This window comes from Bos mutus, chromosome 5 (genome assembly GCF_027580195.1).
Source record: "Bos mutus isolate GX-2022 chromosome 5, NWIPB_WYAK_1.1, whole genome shotgun sequence".
Classification (NCBI taxonomy): domain Eukaryota; kingdom Metazoa; phylum Chordata; class Mammalia; order Artiodactyla; family Bovidae; genus Bos; species Bos mutus.
The window spans coordinates 97,763,926-97,787,828 of record NC_091621.1 but is presented as its reverse complement, the minus strand read 5'-3'; the positions used below and the strand labels follow the sequence as shown (position 1 = coordinate 97,787,828).

General features: G+C 36.9%; 1 protein-coding gene across 1 annotated transcript in view; it reads left to right on the top strand.

Annotated features, from left to right (window-relative positions):
• The window catches only part of PKP2 (plakophilin 2), an 83,563-nt gene that overhangs the window by 24,547 nt on the left and 35,113 nt on the right, over positions 1-23,903 (top strand). Inside the window, exons 4-5 of the mRNA XM_070371336.1 lie at positions 1,507-1,642; positions 15,802-16,009. Coding sequence (XP_070227437.1) covers positions 1,507-1,642; positions 15,802-16,009 — 344 coding nt within the window. The remainder of the gene's footprint in view (positions 1-1,506; positions 1,643-15,801; positions 16,010-23,903) is intronic.

Genomic DNA, 23,903 nt, shown 5'->3' with positions numbered 1-23,903 from the left:
ATCCTCAGTGTGGTTTCTCTGAGGGGATTCTTTGTTGTTGTTGTTGTTGTTGTTGTTCAGTCGCTAAGTCATGTCAGACTCTTTGTGGCCCCATGGACTGCAGTATGCCAGGCTTCCTGGTTCTTCAGTATCTCCAGGAGTTTGCTCAAATTCATGTCCATTGAATCAGTGATGCTGTCCTAACCATCTCATTCTCTGCCCCCCTCTTCTCCTTTTGCCTTCAATCTTTCCCAGCATCAGGGTCTTTTCTATGAGTGGGCTTTTCCAATCAGGTGGTCACAGTATTAGAGCTTCACCTTTAGCGTCAGTCCTTCCAATGAATATTCAAGTTTGATTTTCTTTGGAATTGACTCATTTGATCTCCTTGCAGTTCAAGGGACTCTCAAGAGTCTTATTCAGCACCACAGTTCAAAAGCATCAATTCTTTGGCACTCAGACTTCTTTATGGTCCAACTCTCACATCATACATGACTGCTGGAAAAACCATAGCTTTGACTGTACAGACCTTTGTAGGCAAAGTAATGCCTCTGCTTTTTAATATGCTGTCTAAGTTTGTCATAGCTTTCCTTCCAAGGAGCAAGCATCTTTAAAATAAATAAATAAAATTTAAAAAATAAAAAAGGAAGTACAAATACACCTTGGTAATAGGCTGCCTAAACTTAGTTACCCTCCAGGCAGAAATAAAAGGGGAAGGAGAATTAATGCCACTTTTGTGAGGCATTTGGGAGTTATTGTTTTATTCATAGCAATTTTATTTATTCTCTATAAATTATCTTCTCAGTATCAGACTATATCCGATTTCATCAATACTGTATGCATTTGCAATTAGTAGAGGACAAAGTATGTTACTTAGACTGTAGCTGAATGTCTTTACAATGGTAACAGAATGTTTATTAAATTGTATTTAAAAGGGGCTTTTTATTAATATTATTGCATTTAATCAGTATCTTTCCTATTGGATTCTGTCATAACCTATTTTAACCAAACTCAGTTTTCCTGTCTTATACCGTTTATATACTACTATATTCATTAAATAGTAGCACTTTTAGAATGCTTCTTTTAAAACTTATTCTCAGGTATAATAACAGATTTTGAGCAGCTGTGAGAAAAATCTAATAATTTTTGAGCGAAGGTATTTAACTCTCAGGTATGAGATTACCAAGGTATGGATAATTGTTAATTTCTGTGACCAAATTTCTTTTCAATTTCATGTCAGATACATTTATATTTCATGTGAGACATATATGTATCTTAAATAGAGGGAAGTTTCTTCTCAATTCAGTAGTGTCCTCAGAAGCTAGTCTGACCAGAAGTAGAGTGTTTCTGCTGCTGGATTCCTGTACCTTCTGACCTCAGAAGCTAATTTTTCCTTTGCCTAAACAGGATCCAAGGCTCAGATGTTCTAGGTGCTTCCTGATATTAGGCAGGTTATCCCCTGGAGGATCAAGTTGACAGGCAGGAGGGAGCAGGTTTGGAATCTTGCTGAATCTGTGATTGTTTGTCTAGGAATGTAGACACGGAGATGACTCTGGAGCGAGCAGTGAGTATGCTTGAGGCAGACCACACGCCACCGTCCAAGATTCCTATTGCAGCTACTTTCATACAGCATGAGTGCTTCCAGAAATCTGAAGCACGGAAAAGGGTGAGTATATCATCTCAAGTCTAGTGCAAAACAAGCATACTTTCACATCTATGATGGTGACCCTGCAAACTGAAACCAAATTTAATTTAATATTTGAAATTATTGAATTATTTGTGGGCTTCCCGGGTGAATCAGCTGGTAAAGAATCCGCCTGCAATGTGGGAAACCTGGGTTTGAACCCTGGGTTGGGAAGAGCCCCTGGAGAAGGGAACGGCTACCCGCTCCAGTATTCTGGTCTGGAAAATTCCATGGACTGTATAGTCCATGGGGTCCCAAAGAGTCAGACATGACTGAGTGACTTTAACTTTCATTTTTTTCATGTCAATCATAGCTTATTTTTTAAAGTAATTAAATAATTAAAAATAATCTTTTATTGAGACCTTTTAATCTAAAAGGAAATATACACTGATTACCAAAAAAATTTTCTGCAATCCAGAAAATTAGAACAAAAATGACTACATGTACCTCTCCTTTCTTTGTCTGACCTCTCCCTTTAGAACCATCTCCAGAGATAATTGTTTATAGCAGTCTGTGTACTTTGAGATTTTTTTGAGAGAAGAGGGGAGAGAGAGAAAATGAGTGTACATTTTAGGCTATTGTTTTCTATATTTAAAAAATATATTAAATGTGAGCGGTGTGTTCTAAGTTTTTATTTTCCTTAAACAGTTTCTTTAACATTACAACAGTGACTCAATGAATAGCTTTATACATATATCTTTTGGCATTTCCACCAGTGTTGGTATAGGACAGATACTCCAAGATAGAATCAATAGGTCACTTTGTTTTAAATGGTACATTTGTAGGGGGGAAAAAAATCATAGTTTAAAAAGGTACATAGTGAAAAGAAGTTTTTCTCCTACTCCAAACCCCAGTCTAGGCCTCCATCTCCCTCTTTTTCTCTCAACCTCCCATTCTCTATCCTCCTCCTCCCCGCCTCTCTCTCTGTCTCTCACATCAATTTTAAGGTATCAGAGATAGTTTATGCATGTAGAAGCAGTTATTGGATGGGTGGATTAAATATCCTTTTTGTTTTAAAATAAAATCACAAATAACAGGTTACTTACAATACTCAGTACTTTGTTTTAATTTAACAGTATATCTTGAAAATCTTCAGTATGTATTAGCCCTACCTTCATTCTTTAAAACTGCTACCTACATAGATTTTTTTTAAATTTCTTTTTAATTGGAGGATAATCACTTTACAATATTGTGTTGGTTTCTGCTATACATCAACGTGAATCAGCCGTAAGTATACACATGTCCTCTCCCTGTTAAACATGCTTCCCACCCCATCCCACCCCTCTAGGTTGTCACAGAGCACTGGATTTGAGCTCCTTGTGTATTTTCCATATGGTAGTGTATATGTTTCAGCGTTAACTCTCAATTCATCCCACCCTCACCCTCCTCTACTGTGTCCTCAAGTCTGTTTTTTATGTCTGTGTCTCCTTTGCTGCCCTGCAAATAGGTTCATCAGTCCCATCTTTCTAGATTCCATATATATGTTTGTGTGTGTGTTAATTAAAACTGCTACATAGATTTCTCTTGTATGAATGCACTAATTTTGTTTGTTCAGTTTTTTAACAGTTTTATTAAGGTTAAAAATGACAAAATTTTTGATACATGTTTTGATACAGTGAAACCATCATCACAATCAATACAGTGAGCAAATTCATTACCTCCAAAGTTTGCTTGTGCCCCTTGGTAATCAGTACATCCCACCCCTCCACAACCCACAGTTAATGATCTGCTTTCTGTTACTATAGATTAGTTGAATTTTCTAGAATTGTATATAAATGGTATCATAGAGTAAATATGCATTTTTTTGGTCTGAATTCTTTTATTCAGCTTAAATCTTTTAAGGTTGTATGTATCAAAAGGTGTGGGTGTGTGTGTGTGTGTGGCTGAGTAGTATTTTGTTTTGTGGTTACCATAATGTGTTTATCCACTTACCTGTCAATGGGCATTTGAGTTTTGGCTATTACAAATAAAGCTGCTATGAACATATGTTTACAAACAGATGTTTTAATTTCTCTGAGGTAAATACCTTGGAGTAGAATACCTGGATGATATTGTAGTTGTTCGACTTTTAAGGATTTGCCAAACTGTTTTACAAAGTAACTATACCATTTTACATTCCCATTAACAATGTATGAGAGTTCTGGTTCCCCTGTGTCCTAACACTGGATATGGTCAGTCTTGATTAGAGGCAATAGGTTTGTAGTAGTTTTTCACTGTGGTTTTAATTTGCATTTTCCTAATGACTGATGTTGAGCATCTTTTCATTTGCTTGTTATCTATATATTGATACCATCTTTGGTGAAATGTTTTCAGATCTTTTGCCTGTTTTTTTATTTGGGTCTTCTTTTCTTATTATTGAATTTTGATATTTCTTTATAGATTCTGGATATGTCTTTTTTCATATGTATGATTTGGAAATACTTTCACTCAGTTGTGTTTTGTTTTTTCATTCTTTCAACAGTTTTAAATTTTGATGGAGTATAATTTATCAGTTTTTTCCTCGTGGATCACACTTCTCATGGTGTATCCAAGAAATCTTTCTGTTCTCAAAGGTCACAAAAATAATCTCCTATTTCTTCCAGAAGTTTTTATAAGTATAAGACTTTATAGTTGAATAGTCCATTTGTGGTTAATCTTTGTATATATTGCAAGATGTTTACCAAAGTTCCTTTCGTTAAAACATGTATATCAATATATGCAGTTGTTTAGGCAGGATTTGTCAAAAAGATTATCCTTTTGATACGGAGTTATTTTTGCACTTCTGTTGAAAAGGAATTAATCATATACATGAGTTTAATTCTGGACTATGCATTCTATTCCATTGACCCCTGTCTTTATACAAATATCATACTGTCTCAATTACTATAGTTTTATATTAAGTCTTGAAATTAGGTACTGCTAGTCCTCTGACTTTGTTCTTTTTCAAATTATTTTGGCTGTTATAGGTTTTTTTGCAGTTGCATTTGAATTTTAGAAATAAACTTGTCAATTTCCATATTTTAAAACCAACTGTTGGGATTTTGTTTTGAGGTTGCATTGAATCTATAGATCAATCTGTGGAGAACTGACATCTAAGCAAGTCTTCTGACCTCTGCACATGGTATATTTTACCACTTATGTTGGTCTTTAGTTTCTCTCAGCAGTGTTTTTTACTTTTTACTCTAGAGATCTTTCATGTCTTTTGTCAGATCTGTCCTTAAAGTCCATATTTCTAGATGCTTTTATAAATGGTCATGGTTTTTTAATTTTTGATAGTTTCATGATAGTAGATAGAAATTCAGTTCATTTTTATCTGTTGATTTTGTATGTGTGTTATTACTAAATTTACTTATTAGCTCTTGTAACATATTTGTAGATTCATCATATTCCTACATAGAAGATCATACCATCTACAAATAAAGACAGGTTTTTTTTTTTTCCTTTCCAATCTTTTATTTTGTGCTGGCTAGAACCTCCAGTACAGTGTTAAAAAGAAGAGTGGATATGTTGTCCTGTTCCTGATCATAAGGGAAAGCATTCAGTTGTGCTTTCATTCTTAAGTATGATTTTTACCTATAAGGTTTTTTAGTTTTTTTTTTTTTTTTTTTTTTGAGGAATTTAATTTGGGGGATTTTTGTTGTTTTTCTTTTCTTTTTTTGGAAGAAAGGGAAAGGCTTATACTTTAATATTCTTAATAACAGTTTTTCCTGCTTTTTGTTTTGTCTTTTGTGTTTTTTTTTAATTGAGATATAATTGGCATATAACATATTAGTTTTAGACATACAATATAATGATACAATATATGAATGTATTGTACAGTGATCACCACAATAAATCTGGTTACCATTCATCACCACACATAGTTATGAGATTTTTTTTTGTCATGAGAAGTTTTAAAATCTACTGTCTAGCAACTTTCAAATACACAGTACCATATTATTAACTATAGTCATCAGGCTGTATAGTACATCCCTGGAACTATTGATTTTACAGCTGTAAATTTGTACCTTTGACCCCCTTCACCCAGTGTACCCCACCTCAAACCCCCTCCCCAACCTCTGGCAACTGCCAACCTGTTTTATGTATAGATCTATGATTTTGTTTTTGTTTCATTTGTTTCTTAGATTCCAGATGTGAGTGAGATCATAGGGTGTTTGTCTGTCCTGACTTATTTCACTTCACATACTGCCTATAAGGTCCATCCATGTTGTTGCCGTGACCATAATTGCTTCCTTTTTATAGCTGAATAATATTCTGTGTATATATGGACTATATACATGTATACACACATAACACCACAACTCCTGTATCTACTCATTCATCAGTGGATACTTAGGTTGTTTCCATGTCTCTATTATAAACAATGTTGTAGTGAACATGGGGATTCATATATCTTTTTGAGTTAGTGTTTTTGTTTCCTTAGGATAAATACATATAATTAGAATTGCTGCATCATATGGTAGTTCTTAGTTCACTTCAATTCAGTCACTCAGTCGTGTCCAACTCTTTGAGACCCCATGAATTGCAGCACACCAGGCCTCCCTATCCATCACCAACTCCTGGAGTTCACTCAAACTCACGTCCATCGAGTCAGTGATGCCTGCACTGATCACTGAGGAAGGCTTTCTTATATCTCCTTGCTATTCTTTGGAACTCTGCATTCAAATGGGTATATCTTTCCTTCTGTCCTTTGCTTTTTGCTTGTCTTCTTTTCACACCTTTTTGTAAGCCATTTCGCTTTTTTGCATTTCTTTTTCTTGGTGATGGTCTTGTTCCCTGTCTCCTGTACAATATCACAAACCTCGATGAAACTAACCATACTGTGTGGGGCCACCCAAGACGGACTGGTCATGATGGAGAGGTCTGGCAGGATGTGGTCCACTGGAGAAGGGAATGGCAAACCACTTCAGTATTCTTGCCTTGAGAACCCCATGAACAGTATGAAAAGGCAAAAAGATAGGACATTGAAAGATGAACTCCCCAGGTCAGGAGGTGCCCAATATGCTACTGGAGATCAGTGGAGAAATAACTCCAGAAAGAATGAAGGGATGGAGCCAAAGCAAAAACAACACCCAGTTGTGGATGTGACTGGTGATAGAAGCAAGGTCCAATGCTGGAAAGAGGAGTATTGCATAGGAACCTGGAATATTAGGTCTATGAATCAAAGCCAATTGGAAGTGGTCAAACAGGAGATGGCAAGGATGAACGTTGATAATCTAGGAATCAGCAAACTAAGATGGACCGGAATGGGTGAATTTAACTTAGATGAGCATTATTATCTACTACTGTGGGCAGGAATCCCTTAGAAGAAATGGAGTAGCCATCATGGTCAACAAAAGAGTCTGAAATGCAGTACTTGGATGCAATCTCAAAAATGACAGAATGATCTCTGTTCGTTTCCAAGGCAAACCATTCAATATCACAGTAATCCAAGTCTATGCCCCTACCAGTAATACTGAAGAAGCTGAAATTGAACGGTTCTATGAAGACCTACAATACCTTTTAGAACTAACACCCAAAATAGATATCCTTTTCATTATAGCGGAGAAGGCGATGGCACCCCACTCCAGTACTCTTGCCTGGAAAATCCCATGGATGGAGCAGCCTGGAAGGCTGCAGTCCATGGGATTGCTGAGGGTCGGACATGACTGAGCAACTTCACTTTCATTATAGGGGACTGGAATGCAAAAGTAGGAAGTCAAGAAATACCTGGAGTAACAGGCAAATTTGGCCTTGGAGTACAATGAAGTAGGGCAAAGGCTAATAGAGTTTTGCCAAGAGAACGCACTGGTCATAGCAAATACCCTCTTCCAACAACACAAGAGAAGACTCCACACATGGACATCACCAGATGGTCAGCACCAAAATCACAATGACTATATTCTTTGCAGCCAAAGAAGGAGAAGCTCTATACAGTCAGCAAAAACAAGACCGGGAGCTGACTATGGCTCAGATCATGAACTCTTTATTGCCAAGTTCAGACTTAATTTGAATAAAGTAGGGAAAACCACTAGACCATTCTTGTGGTTTGGAGTTCATTAAACTTCTCAAAATTGTGGATTTCTACTTTTCATCAAATTTTGAAATTTTATTTAGGAAATCTTCTGTCCTGCCTTTGAGAACTGCCATTACATATATTACATATATATTAGGCTGCTTGAAGTTGTACCACAGTTCATGTGTACTCTGTTTTTCTTTTTTAGTTGTTTTTCCTGTATGTTTCTTTTTGGGTAAATTCAGTTTCTATGCTTTAAATTTACTGACCTTTTCTTCTGCATTGTTGAATATGCCATTATTTCATTCAGTGTACTTTTTATTTTGTAAATTATAGTTTTCATATCTAGAAGTCCAATTTTAGTCTTTTTTTATATCTTCTGTCTATACTTAACATGTTTCTCAACATATGCAAGACAGTTAAAATAGCTCTTTGACTAACCTTGTCTATCTGGCTGGCTGGTGAGAATAGGCACCGTTCACAGGCCTTTGTGAGCCTGAGAAGCAGTAACTTTATTTAGGCAGTTACTTGCCTGGCCTCAGGCAGTTTCCTCACAAAGATAAAACCGGTAAATACTCTGCTGAATACTAAATGGGGACCCTCTGCAGATCTCAGGAGTTCTCCTTCTGTGCAATCCTTTTCTTACTAGTACTCGTCCTTCCTTTTCTTCTTGTACTCGTCACTCTCCTTCTCAGCTCTGCTTGCTGAATTCCACCTAAGACTTCCCTTACAACGCCACAGCCTGGGGTCTCTCAAGACTGTGGTCTGAGGCAGCACTAGCGCTCTCCTTCCTTGTTCGCCGTCTCCTAGGGATCACTGTCCATCCCTGCCTCATGTCCAGCTATTGAAACAATTATATATTTTGTCTGGTTTTTAAAACCATTTAAGTGCTAGGTAAATCCAGTCCTCATTACTGGTGAATCATTTTTAATTTTGACAAATAACTTGCTATAAATCTTCCCCTAAATTATACAAATGTACCCTCCCACCAACATGGTGTCCAAGTGCCTATTTACATGCACCATTGTCACAAGATATGATTCTTCGTTCATTTTTGCTAATCTGATAAGCAGAAAGAAAGGTATTTCTTTATATTATAAATTTTCCTCTTTTTGAAATCAAGACAATCACTGATCAGGTTATCAGAATTACAGAGAAAATCCTTTAAAAAAATTATAAACACACAGAGTTTGTCATTGTTTTTCATATATAAACTATGCCCATTATGTTTCATTTGCCATTTTTAGATTTTTTAGAGTAAAATGAGAACCTAATGGCCCTAATTCATTGGAGTTCATATCCTTCTAGATTCTTATATTTTTACCTAGCCTTTTAGGTTAATTTCTTCCAGTTACAACCAATTACAGATCTTTTCAAAGCTCTTCACCTTTATCTAGTCTTTCTAAAGCATTCAAATTAGCTTTCAGAGAGACAGAGCTTTTTCAGAATAGGTAAATAAATTACATAGAATAGGTAAATAAATTACATAATTACAGTAACAAGTACAGTTGGCATAAATGCATTGGGTAACATACCTAATTTGCTCTTGGTAAACAGAATAAATAAGAGTCCAAAGGCCAACATATACTAACCTGCCAGTTTGACGGTACTCAAAATCTGGATTTCACAGAGGAGAAAGAGCATGTGATTAATCCTACAGATTGGGTAGTAAGTCAGAGCTTCCACTGTTTTTTTTCCTCCACTTGCATGTCATTAATTATTCATGAAGATGAGCACCTTTTGTATTTTTTGACTTCGTATTTATTCAGTCGATTGTCATTGTTTAACTTATGTTATTTTTCTAAGACGTTTGCCTGTTTCTTAATGAGTTGTAAGAGTTCTTTATTATGCACATTAGCCCATTGCTACCTATGTGACAATGTTGTTTCCTGACTTTTCTTATGATATCTTTCATTATGCATGATTTTAAATTCTTATGAAGTAAATTTGTCAGTCTTTTTCTTCATGATATCTATTATGTATTGTTTCAAAAGATCTATTCCATATATTTTTACTTTTAAAAGTTATATAAGTCTTGGGTATTTCTCACTGACCCTTTGTCTATGTTTATTCCATGGAAAAAAATAAGGATTGTTTTAAAAAAATAGTATATTTAGTAATAAACCCTCTTTATACACAAATCTTTTTTTATTCCCAATTTTTAAAACTGAGCAATTTTATACATGCTTTCATTTTATAATGCGGGATTACATGAAATATTCTCTTGTTACCCAAGTTGGGCTAGATTTCCACTCTCTTAAACTACTAACTTGACTATAAATATCATTCTGCTTACATGTAAGATTAAACCTGTGCTTTCCTTCTTAGCTCTTATTCAGTGCGATAAAGCTAAAACAAAGACAGGTTTTGAGAATAATGAAACATGAAAACTATATGAAACCTAAACACATACATGCTTGATAGGAAATCTAACAATTGTGACAATATAACCCAAGGGCATTCACAAAACCCCATTAATATTAAGAATGATAATATAGTTTTTTTAATGTATTTACTAAAAACAACAACAATTTGGATATAAAGGTCAATATTTTAAATTAAAAACTTTTAAGACCACTGACAACTTTTCAGTTATTATTTTATATAAGTTTCAGCATTTAACACCATCAATTCCTCATTCCTTTTTGAAACTTTCTTCTTTTGGCCCAGAGTCTCCTGGCTCTTTTTCCATCTCTCTGGCTCCTTCAGGTTTCTTCTATTTAAAAAAAAAAAAAAATTATCCTCAACCTGTACCTTAAATGTTTATGTTTATTAGATGCTTTCCTGGGGCTTTTCTTATTTGACACCATCTCCTGACCGACCTCATCCACTCCTCTGACTTCCACTAATGTGATCTCAGTGCTAACGACTCACAGCATCTCCAGTCTTTCCCCAGGTTCCAAACCACATGTCTATTTCCTAGGCATCCTGCGTACTCAATACCAGCTCATCTAAAAAAGAACACATCGTCTTTGCTGCATTTTCTCAACTTCCCAGTCCTCCTTCTAAACTTGTTCTTTCTGCTGAGTTGAGATGTTCAAGCATTGACTCTCAAGAGTAGCTAGGGGCTGAGTCTGAATCCCAGTACCCTAATTACCTATACTTTACCAGTCTCAACCTCAGCTTTCCTACCTTTAAACTGAAAATAATAGCCCTACTACTGAGTTGTTGTGAGAATGCAGTTAGATAATCATATAACACTTGCCCTGAAATAATAGCTCTCTCCTCTCTGAGTGGTAATTCACTCAGGTAGTTTGATACCAAAATATGGACAGACTTTGAACCTTCTTTTTTCCTTACCTCTCATACTCATGCAGTCTTCAGGTCCTGTTAATGCTGCTTACACATGTCTGGAATCTACCTACACTTTCTCTCCCTTTTCGGTGCCTCCATGCTGATCCCTGTCACCATCATCTTTGTTAATACAGCTGACTCCTAATTAACCTCTCTGCCTCCATTCTTATCCACACCTAAGCCCAGCCTCTTCATAGCATCCAGGAGACCTTTCCAATATCTGTCCTGCTTGCCTATACTATAAAGAACAAATCCCATAGTTTATTCTGTAAGACCCTTCTTAGGCTGGTTTTATTTCCATGCCTACTTCAAATCTCATCACTGAAGCAGTGACTGCCATAACTCTTTTGCAAAATCTTTTTATAAGTTTATTATAAGAAATTTGAGAAATTAAAAAAGAAAAAATGTTTTAGAAGGAAATTAAGAAAGAAAAAAACCCACAGTCCATCTATTGTTATTATTTTGGTTTTACTCTCTAATTTTTTAATGCATGCATATACATAGCTGTCATCAAATTGAATATGTAGCTTTTTTATGAGAATTTTTTGTTTTGTTTTTTAAAAGCATGCATAAATACATGCTTGCTATTCAAAAAAAAATACAAAGTAGAAATCCCCATTCATACATTATAATCCCACCATTTCTCCCAAACTCCCTAGTCACATTCCCTTCCTTGTATCTGTGAGCAGAAATGCATAGGTATTCAACTTTTTTTCAGCAACATTGCCTGAATCATTTTCTTATAACATTAAAGATATTTTTTAAACAGAATTCCCTAGCGGTCCAGTAGTTTGGATGCCATGCTTCCACTTCAGGGACATGGGTTCGATTCCTGGCCGGGGAACTAAGATCTCACATGCCACTGCATGGCAAAATATATATTTTTTTATCGGTGGCATAGTCATCATAATAGTAGTAACTACTATATGTTGAGAACTACTGTGGGCCTAGCACACAATTGCCAATCTTATATAATCCCATTTAACTGATGAGGGAACTATATGACCAATAAAATCCCTGTCAGTTCAGGCATTGCTCTGCCTCTTCTGTGGATACCTCAGTATATGAATATGTGACAGTTAACTATTAGCCAGTCTTCCCCCATCATTGGACTTTTATGGTTTCTTACTTCTTGGTATTATAAATAATGTAGTTACTATTATCATGTTAATCTGTATCTGCATTTCAAATTATTTCCTAATGAAGTTTACTAAAAGTGAGTATGTTTGAAGTTTTTAACACATTGACAATTGCCTTCCTGAAAGGTTATGCCAGTTTACAAGGAGTGATTAATTGTAATGAGAGGGAAAGAAAGAGTGGCACTTTGCGGAGGGAGGTAATATTTGAGCTGGTTATGCAGGATAAGTGGGACTTCGCCAACAGAAAGGCAGAATGGCAGAGCATTTCAGACAGGAAAGGAATTGAGAGTGAAGGCACCAGGGCATGAGGAAGCCCTTATGCCAAGAGAATTTGTCTGTTCCCTCTACTTATTTGCTATCAGAAACCCTCATCATTTAAGTCTTTAAGAGTTTTCAGGGAAGAGAATCAGAATAATCAAGGAGAAAGTTAAAATTCTAGTATGCAATTCTGCCCTTTCATATATTTAGAAACCATTTCAAATGAAGTTTTTTTTGAAGTTCTGAAATGTTCGTGTAATTCTGTTTTTTTTTTCCTTTCCCCAAAGTATTTTTTCCCCGCTGAGGATACAGTGTAAAATAAACATATGCAACTTCTCTGGTCCTGCCTGTTTCCCTGAATTCAAAGGGGCAGGAACAGTGCATTTAACATTGGACCTAACGTATATAGAGCTTCCCAGGTGGCTCAGCAATAAAGAATTCACCTGCCAAGCAGGAGTCATGGGTTCAATTCCTGGGTTGGGAAGATACCCTGGAGAAGGAAATGGCAGTTAATACTGGAGTGGTATTAATTGCCTAGGAATTCTTGCCTAGGAAATCCCATGGACAGAGGAGTCTGATGGGCTGCAGTTCATGGGTTCACAAAGAGTCAAACACAACTTAGCAACTAAACAACAACAACAACAAATGTGTATAGGAGTCATTACCAGCTGTCCAAGTTACAGGCAATACACAGAATGTCATCAGCTTCTTGCACTTGATATGACTTATATTCATTTAATTGATAAAATTGGTAAAAATAGCTAAAATCTATTTTTAAATGTGAGGTAGGTGCCAAACACTAGGGAGGCACATTCTCCAGTGAGCAAAGCTGTAGCTGGATTTCAGCATTTATCCAAGTATGGTGTGTCTGAAGTTTCTTCTTTCTAGACTGGAGCAAGTGCTGAAAGCCAAGGGGATAAAGGTGACAGGGTAATGGAATGGGCCAGAGGGATGTGAGCAGAAGCCAGCCATTCATGCCACCCGGACAAGGCAGTGGAGGTTTCCACTAGCCACTTCTGACCCACGCTATCATCACAGGTAGAAATGAAATTGGGCCAGTAAGCCGTTTCACATCATATTTTGAAGAAGGCAACTTGTAAGTTATAAATTAAGAAATGAAATATCTCCATAGTTAATCTACCGTTTAAGGAGTTTATAGAATAGGAATTCAGCCATCATAAAAACTATTGACAGAATTAGGGAAACACAAGAGTTATCGGCTGTTTTCAAGTAAGTTTTGCCTTTCTGCTTTTGAAATAGATGATCAAATAGATGATCTGCTGGTCCAGATCTAATTGATAGCTATCATTAGCATTTTCTTACAAACACATTAGAATGATTTTAGACATAACCCAACAAAATTGCTGTAGCCAGTCTCCCAAGTTGACTATTCCCTCGGAAGGGAGTCAAAAGTGGAAGTGTTCTTTATTGCCTTAAAGGGACCCAAAGAGTACTAGCCTTTTAAGGTTCTTGCAACCTATTGCTTAGATAATGTATATGTTAATATATAAAATTTTTAATACTATGCCAATACCTCCTAATGATAGACATAGGAGGAAGAGTTGTTATTTTTTGTTTTATTATTGTGGTTATTATTTTTACTAGATTATCTCACAGCCTTGACTTTTATTCCTGACTTGCTAATCTCTCCCCAGTCGTGACAAAGGAAGATGTAAGACTGGAAGACAGTGTCTTAAATTCTGTTTATCTGCCTATCAGATACATAGAAAATGTGAAATGCGCCACCAAGCCAAGTGTGCAGGTCTCTCCTGTTTGGAAACGGTTGTGCAGTTAGGACATCATTCATAAAGTGATGAAATTTATCCTAAGGGGAAATGTATTCACAGCAACTTAATTCCTATAAATTTCTGCATTAAGACAGTAAAAATGACTGAGATCCTTACCAAAAGGTCTTACCAACTAAAAAGTTTTAATCAGATGCTAGTGGAAGCCTCTGAGAAAGCAAGCCCTCAGTCTGTAACTTAACATTTCTCTTCAGCAATACTGCATCCACCTCCTGATTTCTTTCAATGTTTGTAGCCTAAAACACAAAGTCACCCTGTTCAGAATGTCATTATTTGGCCTCTTCTTAAACAGCCTTAGGTTTCAGAATCAAAGCCATCATTTTTTCTTTTTCCTAGTTCTTACCCTCAGGTTCCTTCTCCAATAGCATGCCCTTTCTTGCATATTTGTATAGAAGAAATATTTTTTAAATAGCATATTAAAAATTACAAAGTTATGTTATTTACTTAAAATGCTTGCATAACTTATTTAAATGTTTTTAAATAGCCAAAACAATTGATTATAAAAATAGCTTGCATTCTTCTAATTATAAAATAAATGTCATGGGAATGTAATGTACAGCATGATAACAATAGAAAGTTGCTAAGAAAATAGATCTTAAGAGTTCTTATCAAAAGAAAAACATTTGTAACTCTGTGTGGTGAAAGTGAAAGTTGCTTAGTCCTGTTTGTCTCTTTGCAACCCCATCGACTGTGTAGCCTGCCAGGCTTCTCTGTCCATGGAATTCTCCGGGCCAGAATACTGGAGTTCCCTTCTCCAGGAGATCTTCCCAACCCAGGTATTGAACCCAGATCTTCCGCATTGCAGGCGGATTCTTTAACAATTGAGCCATCAGGGAAGTCCAATTATGTGTGGTGGTAATAGACTTATTATATACAGATATTGAATCATTATGTTCTACACCTGAAACTAACATAAATGTTATGTCATTTATATCTCAAAAAAAAAAAATTGCATTTAGGGTTGGTTTGCATTGCTACTACAATGGCCATGGTAAATGAAAAATGAATTTTTATTTCTACTACTGATGGAGGTAATTTCCATTGTATATATTGACTGTATAGCTCTGTCCTGGAAAACAAATTCATGTAATATGGTATTCTTCCATAAAACCTTCTCTACTTCTTGGATTCCTAGTTCTCTTCATCTTTATTGTGATTAAGGCTTTTCTGTCCCCTTAATTGGGCTTCCCAGGTGGCTCAGTGGTAAAGAATCTGCATACAATACAGGAGGCTCAGGTTCAGTCCCAGGGTCAGGAAGATCTCCTGGAGAAGGAAATGGCAACCCACTCTAGAATTCTTGCCTAGAAAATCCCTTGGACAGAGGACCCTGGTGGGCTATAGTCCCACGGGGTCCCAAAAGAGTTAGACATGACTGCCTAAACAGCAACAACATCCACTTAACTATCATTTATTCACCCTTTATTACTTAACTTTGCCCTTCAGTTTTCTTATGGGTTTCAGTCTTCACAGATTTATCCTGAGCCCTTGATGAGAGTTACTGCCTTAGAGCTGGGGTGTGTTGTACACTGGAGTGTCAGGTTGCACCACACATTAATTGGTGGTAGTTATCAGCAAATTCAATGAACTTCATCTGTTCATTCATATTACATTGAATATCTTTACTATCAAATAAAAATTAAAAAGTATCTGAAATATGCATCTACTTCCCAGGTTTATCAGCTTCATGGCATCCCCAAGCTTCTACAGCTCCTAAAAGTTCAGAATGAAGATATCCAGCGAGCCGTGTGTGGGGCCTTGAGAAACTTGGTGTTTGAAGATAATGACAATAAATTGGAGGTAGCTGAACTCAGTGGAGTGCCTCGGCTGCTCCAGGTGTTAAAGCAAACCAGAGACTTGGAGACTAAGAAGCAAATAACAGGTAATGCTTACTATTAACAGGGGTAGCATACTGCACCCCAACCAGATGTGTTAATGTTATTTGTTTTTCTGAAGTTTCCTGAAGCAAATGACGGATGGGCTCATTGTTATCTGTGAGATGGCTTTTAAGGAATATTATTACTGCTGGCTTAGACCCCAGATTCAAGTCAAGTCTGAATTCCTTTTTTTCTAAAGGGGAAATTTTTCTGGAGCTTTTAGTTAATATTTTTAATTAAAAATTCTATGCACCTTTTATCACCTGGACCCCTGTCAATACCAGCTTCGTAACTTCCCTGTCCCTTGACCTCCTAAAAAGAAAACATGACTAGATATGTTTTTCAGTTCTCCATTTCATATTTCTATTTAAATACTGATTTGGAAAAATAAATATCTCTTTTCTGTGTGTGGGTTGGAAAACTAATCAGAAATAAAGTAATGCTTTTAATAATTCTTGAAGCATGGAAAAACGTGGCTTAATTTTGTTTAAAGGAATAGTGCATATGATAGAAAATAACTCATTGAAAATGATTCATCAGCTCTCTGCTGAAGCTCCCTGAACTCATTACAAAGAATGTAAGAAACCATTACTGAGTATAATCATCAGTAGTATTATCTTGGGGAAACTTTTAAGTATCTTCAGTGTCCTAGGTAGTAGAAATTTTTAATTTATTCTCACAAAAACCTTAGTTTTGAGCTATTTTGAGGTACTGGGTACTAAATCTCAGTTTTACAGATGAAGAAGTTAAGTCCAAAGAAGTTAACCCTTTTTAATATATGAAAGTTTTTCTTAGTGATATAGTTGACAGTGTTCATACTTATCTAAAAGAGGTGCTCCATAAGTATTGTTTAGATTGAACTGAATATCTGTTGCACTTCGGCTATCTTTTATTATACAACAGTTGTCTTTTTTCCTGTAAAAATGTTGTCATTATATCTTCTCTACCCATTTGTATCTCAAAATATCACATTTTTCTATCTTGATATAGTTTAATTTTATAAAACTACATGAAGTTTTGTAATTGTATAAAACTGTATGAAGAGTTGCAGCATATTACCCTTCTGCCAGCATGCTGTCATGTCTTATGAGAGATTTCCTTTCATATCTGTAACTTATATTAAAGTACCTCAGAAATTAAGAGTAATCTCACTTATTCATTCATTCATTCAGCCAACATTTAGAGAGCAGCCTTCAAGTGTCAAGCAAGGCACATCACAGACTAGAGAGGTTGTGAATTTTATTTTCCATCTACTAAAGCATGAACAATTATACAGTGGTTGCCCTTAAAAGAAAAACAAAAAACAAACCTCACGTTTAGAACCTAACATTTTCTTCATTAAACTACAGTAGTGAACACAAAAGAGAATCAGATACATACACAGTCAGGACTTCATGAAGGAGATATGTTTCATTGTGGACCTTAAAAGAGGTATAGACTTTGGACTAGTGTTTTGAAAGAGAATGAAAGTTATTCCCAGCATAGTGAAAATCACTAGTAGAGCAAAGAAGCTGCTGTTCATCTAGAGGAATCTTCAGTAATAAAATGTTCAAGGTTAGGGTGCATGATAGCCAGAAAACTTAGGAGGAAGTGTTTGTAAAGGAAATAATCTGTTGTTTGTGAATGTCCTCTTCTTTTGTGTAGGAAGAAGGAAACTAAGAACAGAGAATATTCTGTGGTATTGATGCCATAGAAATCATTCAGGCTTCTTTAGATAATCTACAGAGCTGATAAATGGAATTTGTACAATTCCCAGAGTTTCTAGTATAAGCCAAACATCCCTACCAGCAAGTGCTTGTTAACATATTCATTTAACTAAGTTGATACTTGAATGTTTGATACAAATCCTTCTAAATAACCGGCTTCCCTGGTGGCTCAGTTGGTAAAAAATCTGCCTGCAATGCAGGAGACCTGGGTTTGGACCCTGAGTCAGGAAAATCCCCTGGAGAAGGGAATGGCAACCCACTCCAGTGTTCTTGCCTGGAGAATTCCATGGACAGAGAAGCCTGGTAAGATACTCTCCATGGGGTCCCAAAGAGTCGGACACGGCTGAGTGAGTCACACTACTAAATAACTTCCTTTAGCTCTATTAATAGAAGTGCTAAATAAGTGCTTTGTGGGCCTCAAAAATAAATTGTTAATTTAGACACATTTATATCTTTGTTTAGAAACATAAAGTGAGTAGCCATATATATGAATCTTTTCTTGTCTGTTTTATAAACATCTTTTTTTTTATTGAGCCTCTATTATGCGCTCAGTCATGTCTGACTTTTTGCGATCCCATGGACTGTAGCTTAGCAGATTCCTCTGTCCATAGAATTCTCCAGGCAAGAATACTGGAGTGGGTAGCCATTCCATTTGTCGAGGGAATCATTCCCAAACCAGGGATCAAACCCGAGTCTCCAGCATTATAGGCAGATTCCTTAACATCTATGCCTAGTCATAACCTTGAACTTTCTATTTTTTACCTCTGTTTTTCCTGACAGCTCCATAAGGCATGGTATTATTGACTATTTACATATGACCAGTAAGACTCAGGGGGTTACATAAGTTGCCCAACGTTGCACAGCTAGCAAAACAACAAAGCCTAAATGTGAGTCCAGTATTATCTGAGTGTTTTGCTGTATCAAAGTGTCCAAAGTTGCTCCCTTTGGCAGCAATTGACTATCTCCTGGAGTTTGCTCAAAATCATCTCCATTGAATTGGTGATGCCATCCAACCATGTCATCCTCTGTTGCCCCCTTCTCCTCTTGCCTTCAATCTTTCTCAGCATCAGAATCGTTTCCAATGAGTCAGCTCTTCGAATCAGGTATTGGAGCTTCAGTTTCAACATCAGTCCTTCCAGTGAATATTCAGGGTTGATTTCCTTTAGGATTGACCAGTTTGATCTCATTGCTGTCCAAGGGACTGTCAAGAGTCTTCTCCAGTCCTACAGGTAGAAAGCATCAATTCTTCAGCATGCAAACTTCTTTATGGTCCAACTCTCACATCCCTACATGACTACTGCAAGAACCATAGCTTTGACTATATGGACCTTTGTCAGCAAAGTGATGTCTCTGCTTTTCAATATGCTGTCTAGGTTTGTCACAGCTTTTCTTCCAAGGAGGGAGTGTCTTTTAATTTCATGGCTGCAGTCACAATCCACAGTGATTTTGGAGCCCATGAAAATAAGTCTGTCACTGTTTCCTTTATTTCCCCCATCTATTTGCCATGAACTGATGGGACCGTGATCTTAGTTATTTAAATGTTGAGTTTTAAACCAGCTTTTTCACTCTCTTTCATCTTCATCAAGAGGCCCTTTAGTTCCTCTTCACTTTCAACCATTAGGGTGGTGCCATCTGCATATCTGAGGTTATTGATATTTTTCCCAGCAGTCTTGATTCCAGCTTGTTATTCATCCAGCCTGGCATTTTGCATAATGTACTCCGCATAGAATTTAAATAAGCAGGGTGACCATATACAACCTTGATATACTCCTTTCCCAATTTGGAACTAGTCCGTTATTCCATGTTCAGTTCTAACTGTTGCTTCTTGACCTATATACAGGTTTCTCAGGAGACAGGTAAGGTGTTCTGGTATTCCCATCTCTTGAAGAATTTTCCACAGTTTGTTGTGATCCACACAGTCAGAGGCTTTGGCATAGTCAGTAAAGCAGAAGTAGATGTTTTTCTGGAATTCTTGCTTTTTCTGTGATCCAGTGCTGCTGCTGCTGCTGCTAAGTCACTTCAGTCGTGTCCGACTCTGTGTGACCCCACAGATGGCAGCCCACTAGGCTCCTCTGTCCCTGGGATTCTCCAGGCAAGAGTACTGGAGTGGGTTGCCATTTCCTTTTCCAATGCATTAAAGTGAAAATGAAATTGCTCAGTCGTGCCCGACTCTTAGCGACCCCATGGACTGCAGCCTACCAGGCTCCTCCGTCCATGGGATTTTCCAGGCAAGAGTACTGGAGTGGGGTGCCGTTCCCTTCTCTGGTGATCCAATGGATGTTGGCAATTTGATCTCTGGTTCCTCTGTCTTTTCTAAATCTAGCTTGAACATCTGGAAATTCTCAGTTCACATCCTGTTAAAAGTCTGGCTAAAGGATTTTGAGCATTACCTTACTAGCATATGAAATAAGTGCAGTTTTACAGTAGTTTGAACATTCTTTGGCATTGCCCTTCTTTGGGTTTGGAATGAAAACTGTCCTTTTCTAGTCCTGAGGCCACTGCTGAGTTTTCCAAATGTGCTGGCATATTGAGGGCAGCACTTTAACAGCATCATCTTTTAGGATTAGAAATAGCTCAGCTGATACTCCATCACCTCCAGTAGCTTTTTTGGTAGTTATGCTTCCTAAGGCCTACTTGACTTCACACTCCAGGATGTTTGGCTCTAGGTGAGATGACCGCACCATCTTGGTTATCCAGGTCATTAACACCTTTTTTGTACCGTTCTGTGTATTCTTGCCACCTCTTCTTAATATCTTCTGCTTCAGTTAGGTCCTCAATATTTCTGTTCTTTATTTTGCCTGTCTTTGCATGAAATGTCCCCTTGGTGTCTCTGATTTTCTTGAAGAGATCTCTAGTCTTTCCCATTCTATTGTTTTCCTCTATTTCTTTGCATTGTCCACTTAAGAAGGCTTTCTTATCTCTCCTTGCTATTCTTTGGAGCTCTGCATTCAGTGGGGTATATCTTTCCCTTCCTCTCTTGCCTTTCACTTCTCTTCTTTTCTCAGCTTTTTGTAAATCCTCCTCAGACAACCATTTTGCCTTCTTGAATTTCTTTCTCTTGAGATTTATTTTTAAATAAATGACGTTTGTTATAATATGATATTCCTAATAAGTTTTACAAAAGTTAGGTTAAAGAAGGAATGATCCATGTAAGGGAAATTACAGAAACACATTCCTCCTGTTCTGTGATCATTTTGAAATATAAATTTGAAAAGAATCACTTCTCCTGCTGCTCCTTGAAGATTTAATCATAAAATTTACAAGTTTTGCTATTAACATTATACAGATTTGGTTAGCTATATTTCTAGTCCTAAGGGCAATATTAATAAAACTGGGGTTTAATATCTATTAGATCCCTTTATTCAGTAACTGTATTTTGTAAATATCAGTTGGCAACAAGTTTCTCAATAATGCAGTTATCATTCTCTCACTTAAAATTGCTAATTATTCAAATTATACCCCTTACCAGAATCCTGTTCCTTTATTTTTGGCTAGAAAGAGAGCTTAGTGACAGAAAATTACAGACAGTACACCTACAATAAAGAACTGTAATAATAGAAATGAAGGCACTGTGAATAAACTGACCCAAAGTTAAAGCAAATGAAAATCTAAACCCCAAATATAATGCAGTATCAGGGAATACAGAATGTAATCATTGAAAGAGACATCTATTCAGGGTTATCTAAACCATTAATTTCCCAATGCCAAAAATGTGAATCATTTTTAAAATGGAAATTCCTGGAATCCATCCTGAGAGTCAGGCTTAGTAATTTTTATTAGGAGTATGCCTAAAAAAAACTGCAAGTGTGGCCCAAGAGTACGTGATTCTAATTTGCCACTGCTGCTGCTGCTGCTAGTCTCTTCTAATACTCTAGTTTTGAGATAAAGCACCTTGTTGATATTTTCATAAAAGATGAGCTCATTTTTGTTGGCTCCAGTGATAATGCTGGATCTTACAAGCAGATCTTTCTGTCTTCTTCAAAGTTCTTTTAGAAGTTTATGCTTTCACTGAGCCAAAATCTCCTTTCTCAGAATTTCCACTCATTGCTCTGGTTTTGCCTCCTGTAACCACAGAAAATGATATGTAGTTGTTAAATAATGCATTTTTTTTTAGTTACTAGAGAGCCTGCGTTCTTATGTGGATTAGACGCTTTTCGCTTTGGGTTGGGCTTCCCTTGTGGCTCAGCTGGTAAAGAATCCGCCTGCAATGCAGGAGACCTGGGTTTGATACCTGGGTTGGGAAGATCCCCTGGAGAACAGACCGGCTACCCACTCCAGTATTCTGGCCTGAAGAATTCCATGGACTGTATAGTCCATGGGGTCGCAAAGAATCAGACACAACTGAGCTTTGGGTTAATTTTCCTATTAATAATTTAATTTTTTAAAATTTATAAGAACTTTGTATATTAATGGTATTTAACCTTTGTCCTGTATTGTCATATACCTTTTCCCAATTGGTAATTGGTCATTTACTGATTTTGTATGTATGTGTGTGTTATGGTGTGTGTAAGGATGTACAATCCTGAATCTCTAGTGAACATTTAAGCTCTTTCCTAGCTTTGTATCATACAGAAATTTGGCAAGCATGACATTTCTGTATAATATCTTACATTAAAAATTCAAAAATTATACTGAAATTCCCCAAATGATATACTTCTCTAGTAATAATATAGCATGCCAAACTACAAAGGACATTGACTGTTGGAAGAAAATTCCATTCCCTTTGTTCAAATTAATCCTCTCTGGTTTTTATTGTAAAGTGTACTTTTCCTTTGAGTGCTCTGTGTGGTCCTTTTTAAAAAGAGGAAATGCCATTATGCTTCACATTTTTAAGCTTCTGGCAGGCAGAGACTGTTAATTTGTTTGCTTATTTAGAGCAGGAAGCTTTTATTTTCCTTTTCTCTCTTTTCTCTTCAGCTTTCTTTTGCAGCTTAGTAACCAAAACTCAACCTCAGACCTGCCCTTCAGTTGTTTTCAGCCACCTTAGTTTTCTGGAATTTTATTCTGTCTCTCCCTTTCCAGGGCCTCTTAATATGAGGTGTGACCAATGAAGTCATTGTGTTGCAAAGCCTGTGGTTGAGTGACACTGCTAACCCCAAATGCCAGTTTGATCAGGAAAAGACCTCATCAGCCAGAATTCTAGTCCTCATGAAACACTAGACCCCGTATTGCTTTGTCTAATGGAAGCTAGGTGTAAGCTGTGGTGGATATTTGGTGATTTAAATAAAAAATTAGTTACTTGTACACAGCTAAAGTAAACTGTTTGGAGAAGGCAATGGCACCCCACTCCAGTACTCTTGCCTGGCAAATCCCATGGACGGAGGAGCCTGGTAGGCTGCAGTCCATGGGGTCGCTGAGGGTCGGACACAACTGAGCGACTTCACTTTCACTTTTCACTTTCATGCATTGGAGAAGGAAATGGCAACCCACTCCAGTGTTCTTTCCTGGAGAATCCCAGGGACGGGAGAGCCTGGTGGGCTGATGTCTATGGGGTTGCACAGAGTCAGACATGACTGAAGCGACTTAGCAGCAGCAAAGTAAACTGTTTAAGCCCCAAAAGACTACATCAGGCCTAGAATGCTCTAATTGAATGGCCAGATACAAGTATGGTTGATTAACTACTAAGCTTTAATCACAAGCTAGTATTTCTGTAATTGATATCAGGGGAGGTAATATCACTACATAATTTAGCTGAGACCACCATGTTTGCTTTATTCATAAAGTGGCTGCCCTGTATATCTGTGCTTCCTCTGTTCTTCATGCAGACAAAGCAATAAATTTAAGAAGTCAAAATTACTGACTGGGCGGTGGGGCATGAATAGGAAGAAAATTCTCTTTCTGTCCCTTCTCTCTTTCTGCTTTCTTGGATGATAGTGAGTTATAGTAATTTACTGAAGAATGAAAGATGGCACAGGAACTTGACACCTGCTGGGAGTCACTGGAATAGCAAGCAGTAGGTATATAGTCCTTCCACTGAATCAGAGGTATTTGAGCACCAAATTTGTGAGAAAAACAAATCCTAAATGTAAATGCATGCAACTTTGTATTCTCTCTCAATACCCAGCTTCAGTCCCTGTGGATGTCCCTGGAAGTACAGTATTCTGTTATCTTAATTTCTTCCTGAGTTGGCTGATACGGCCTTTCTTTTTAATTGGAGGTTGAGGGGATTCAAGAGGACAGGAAAGTTAAGTGA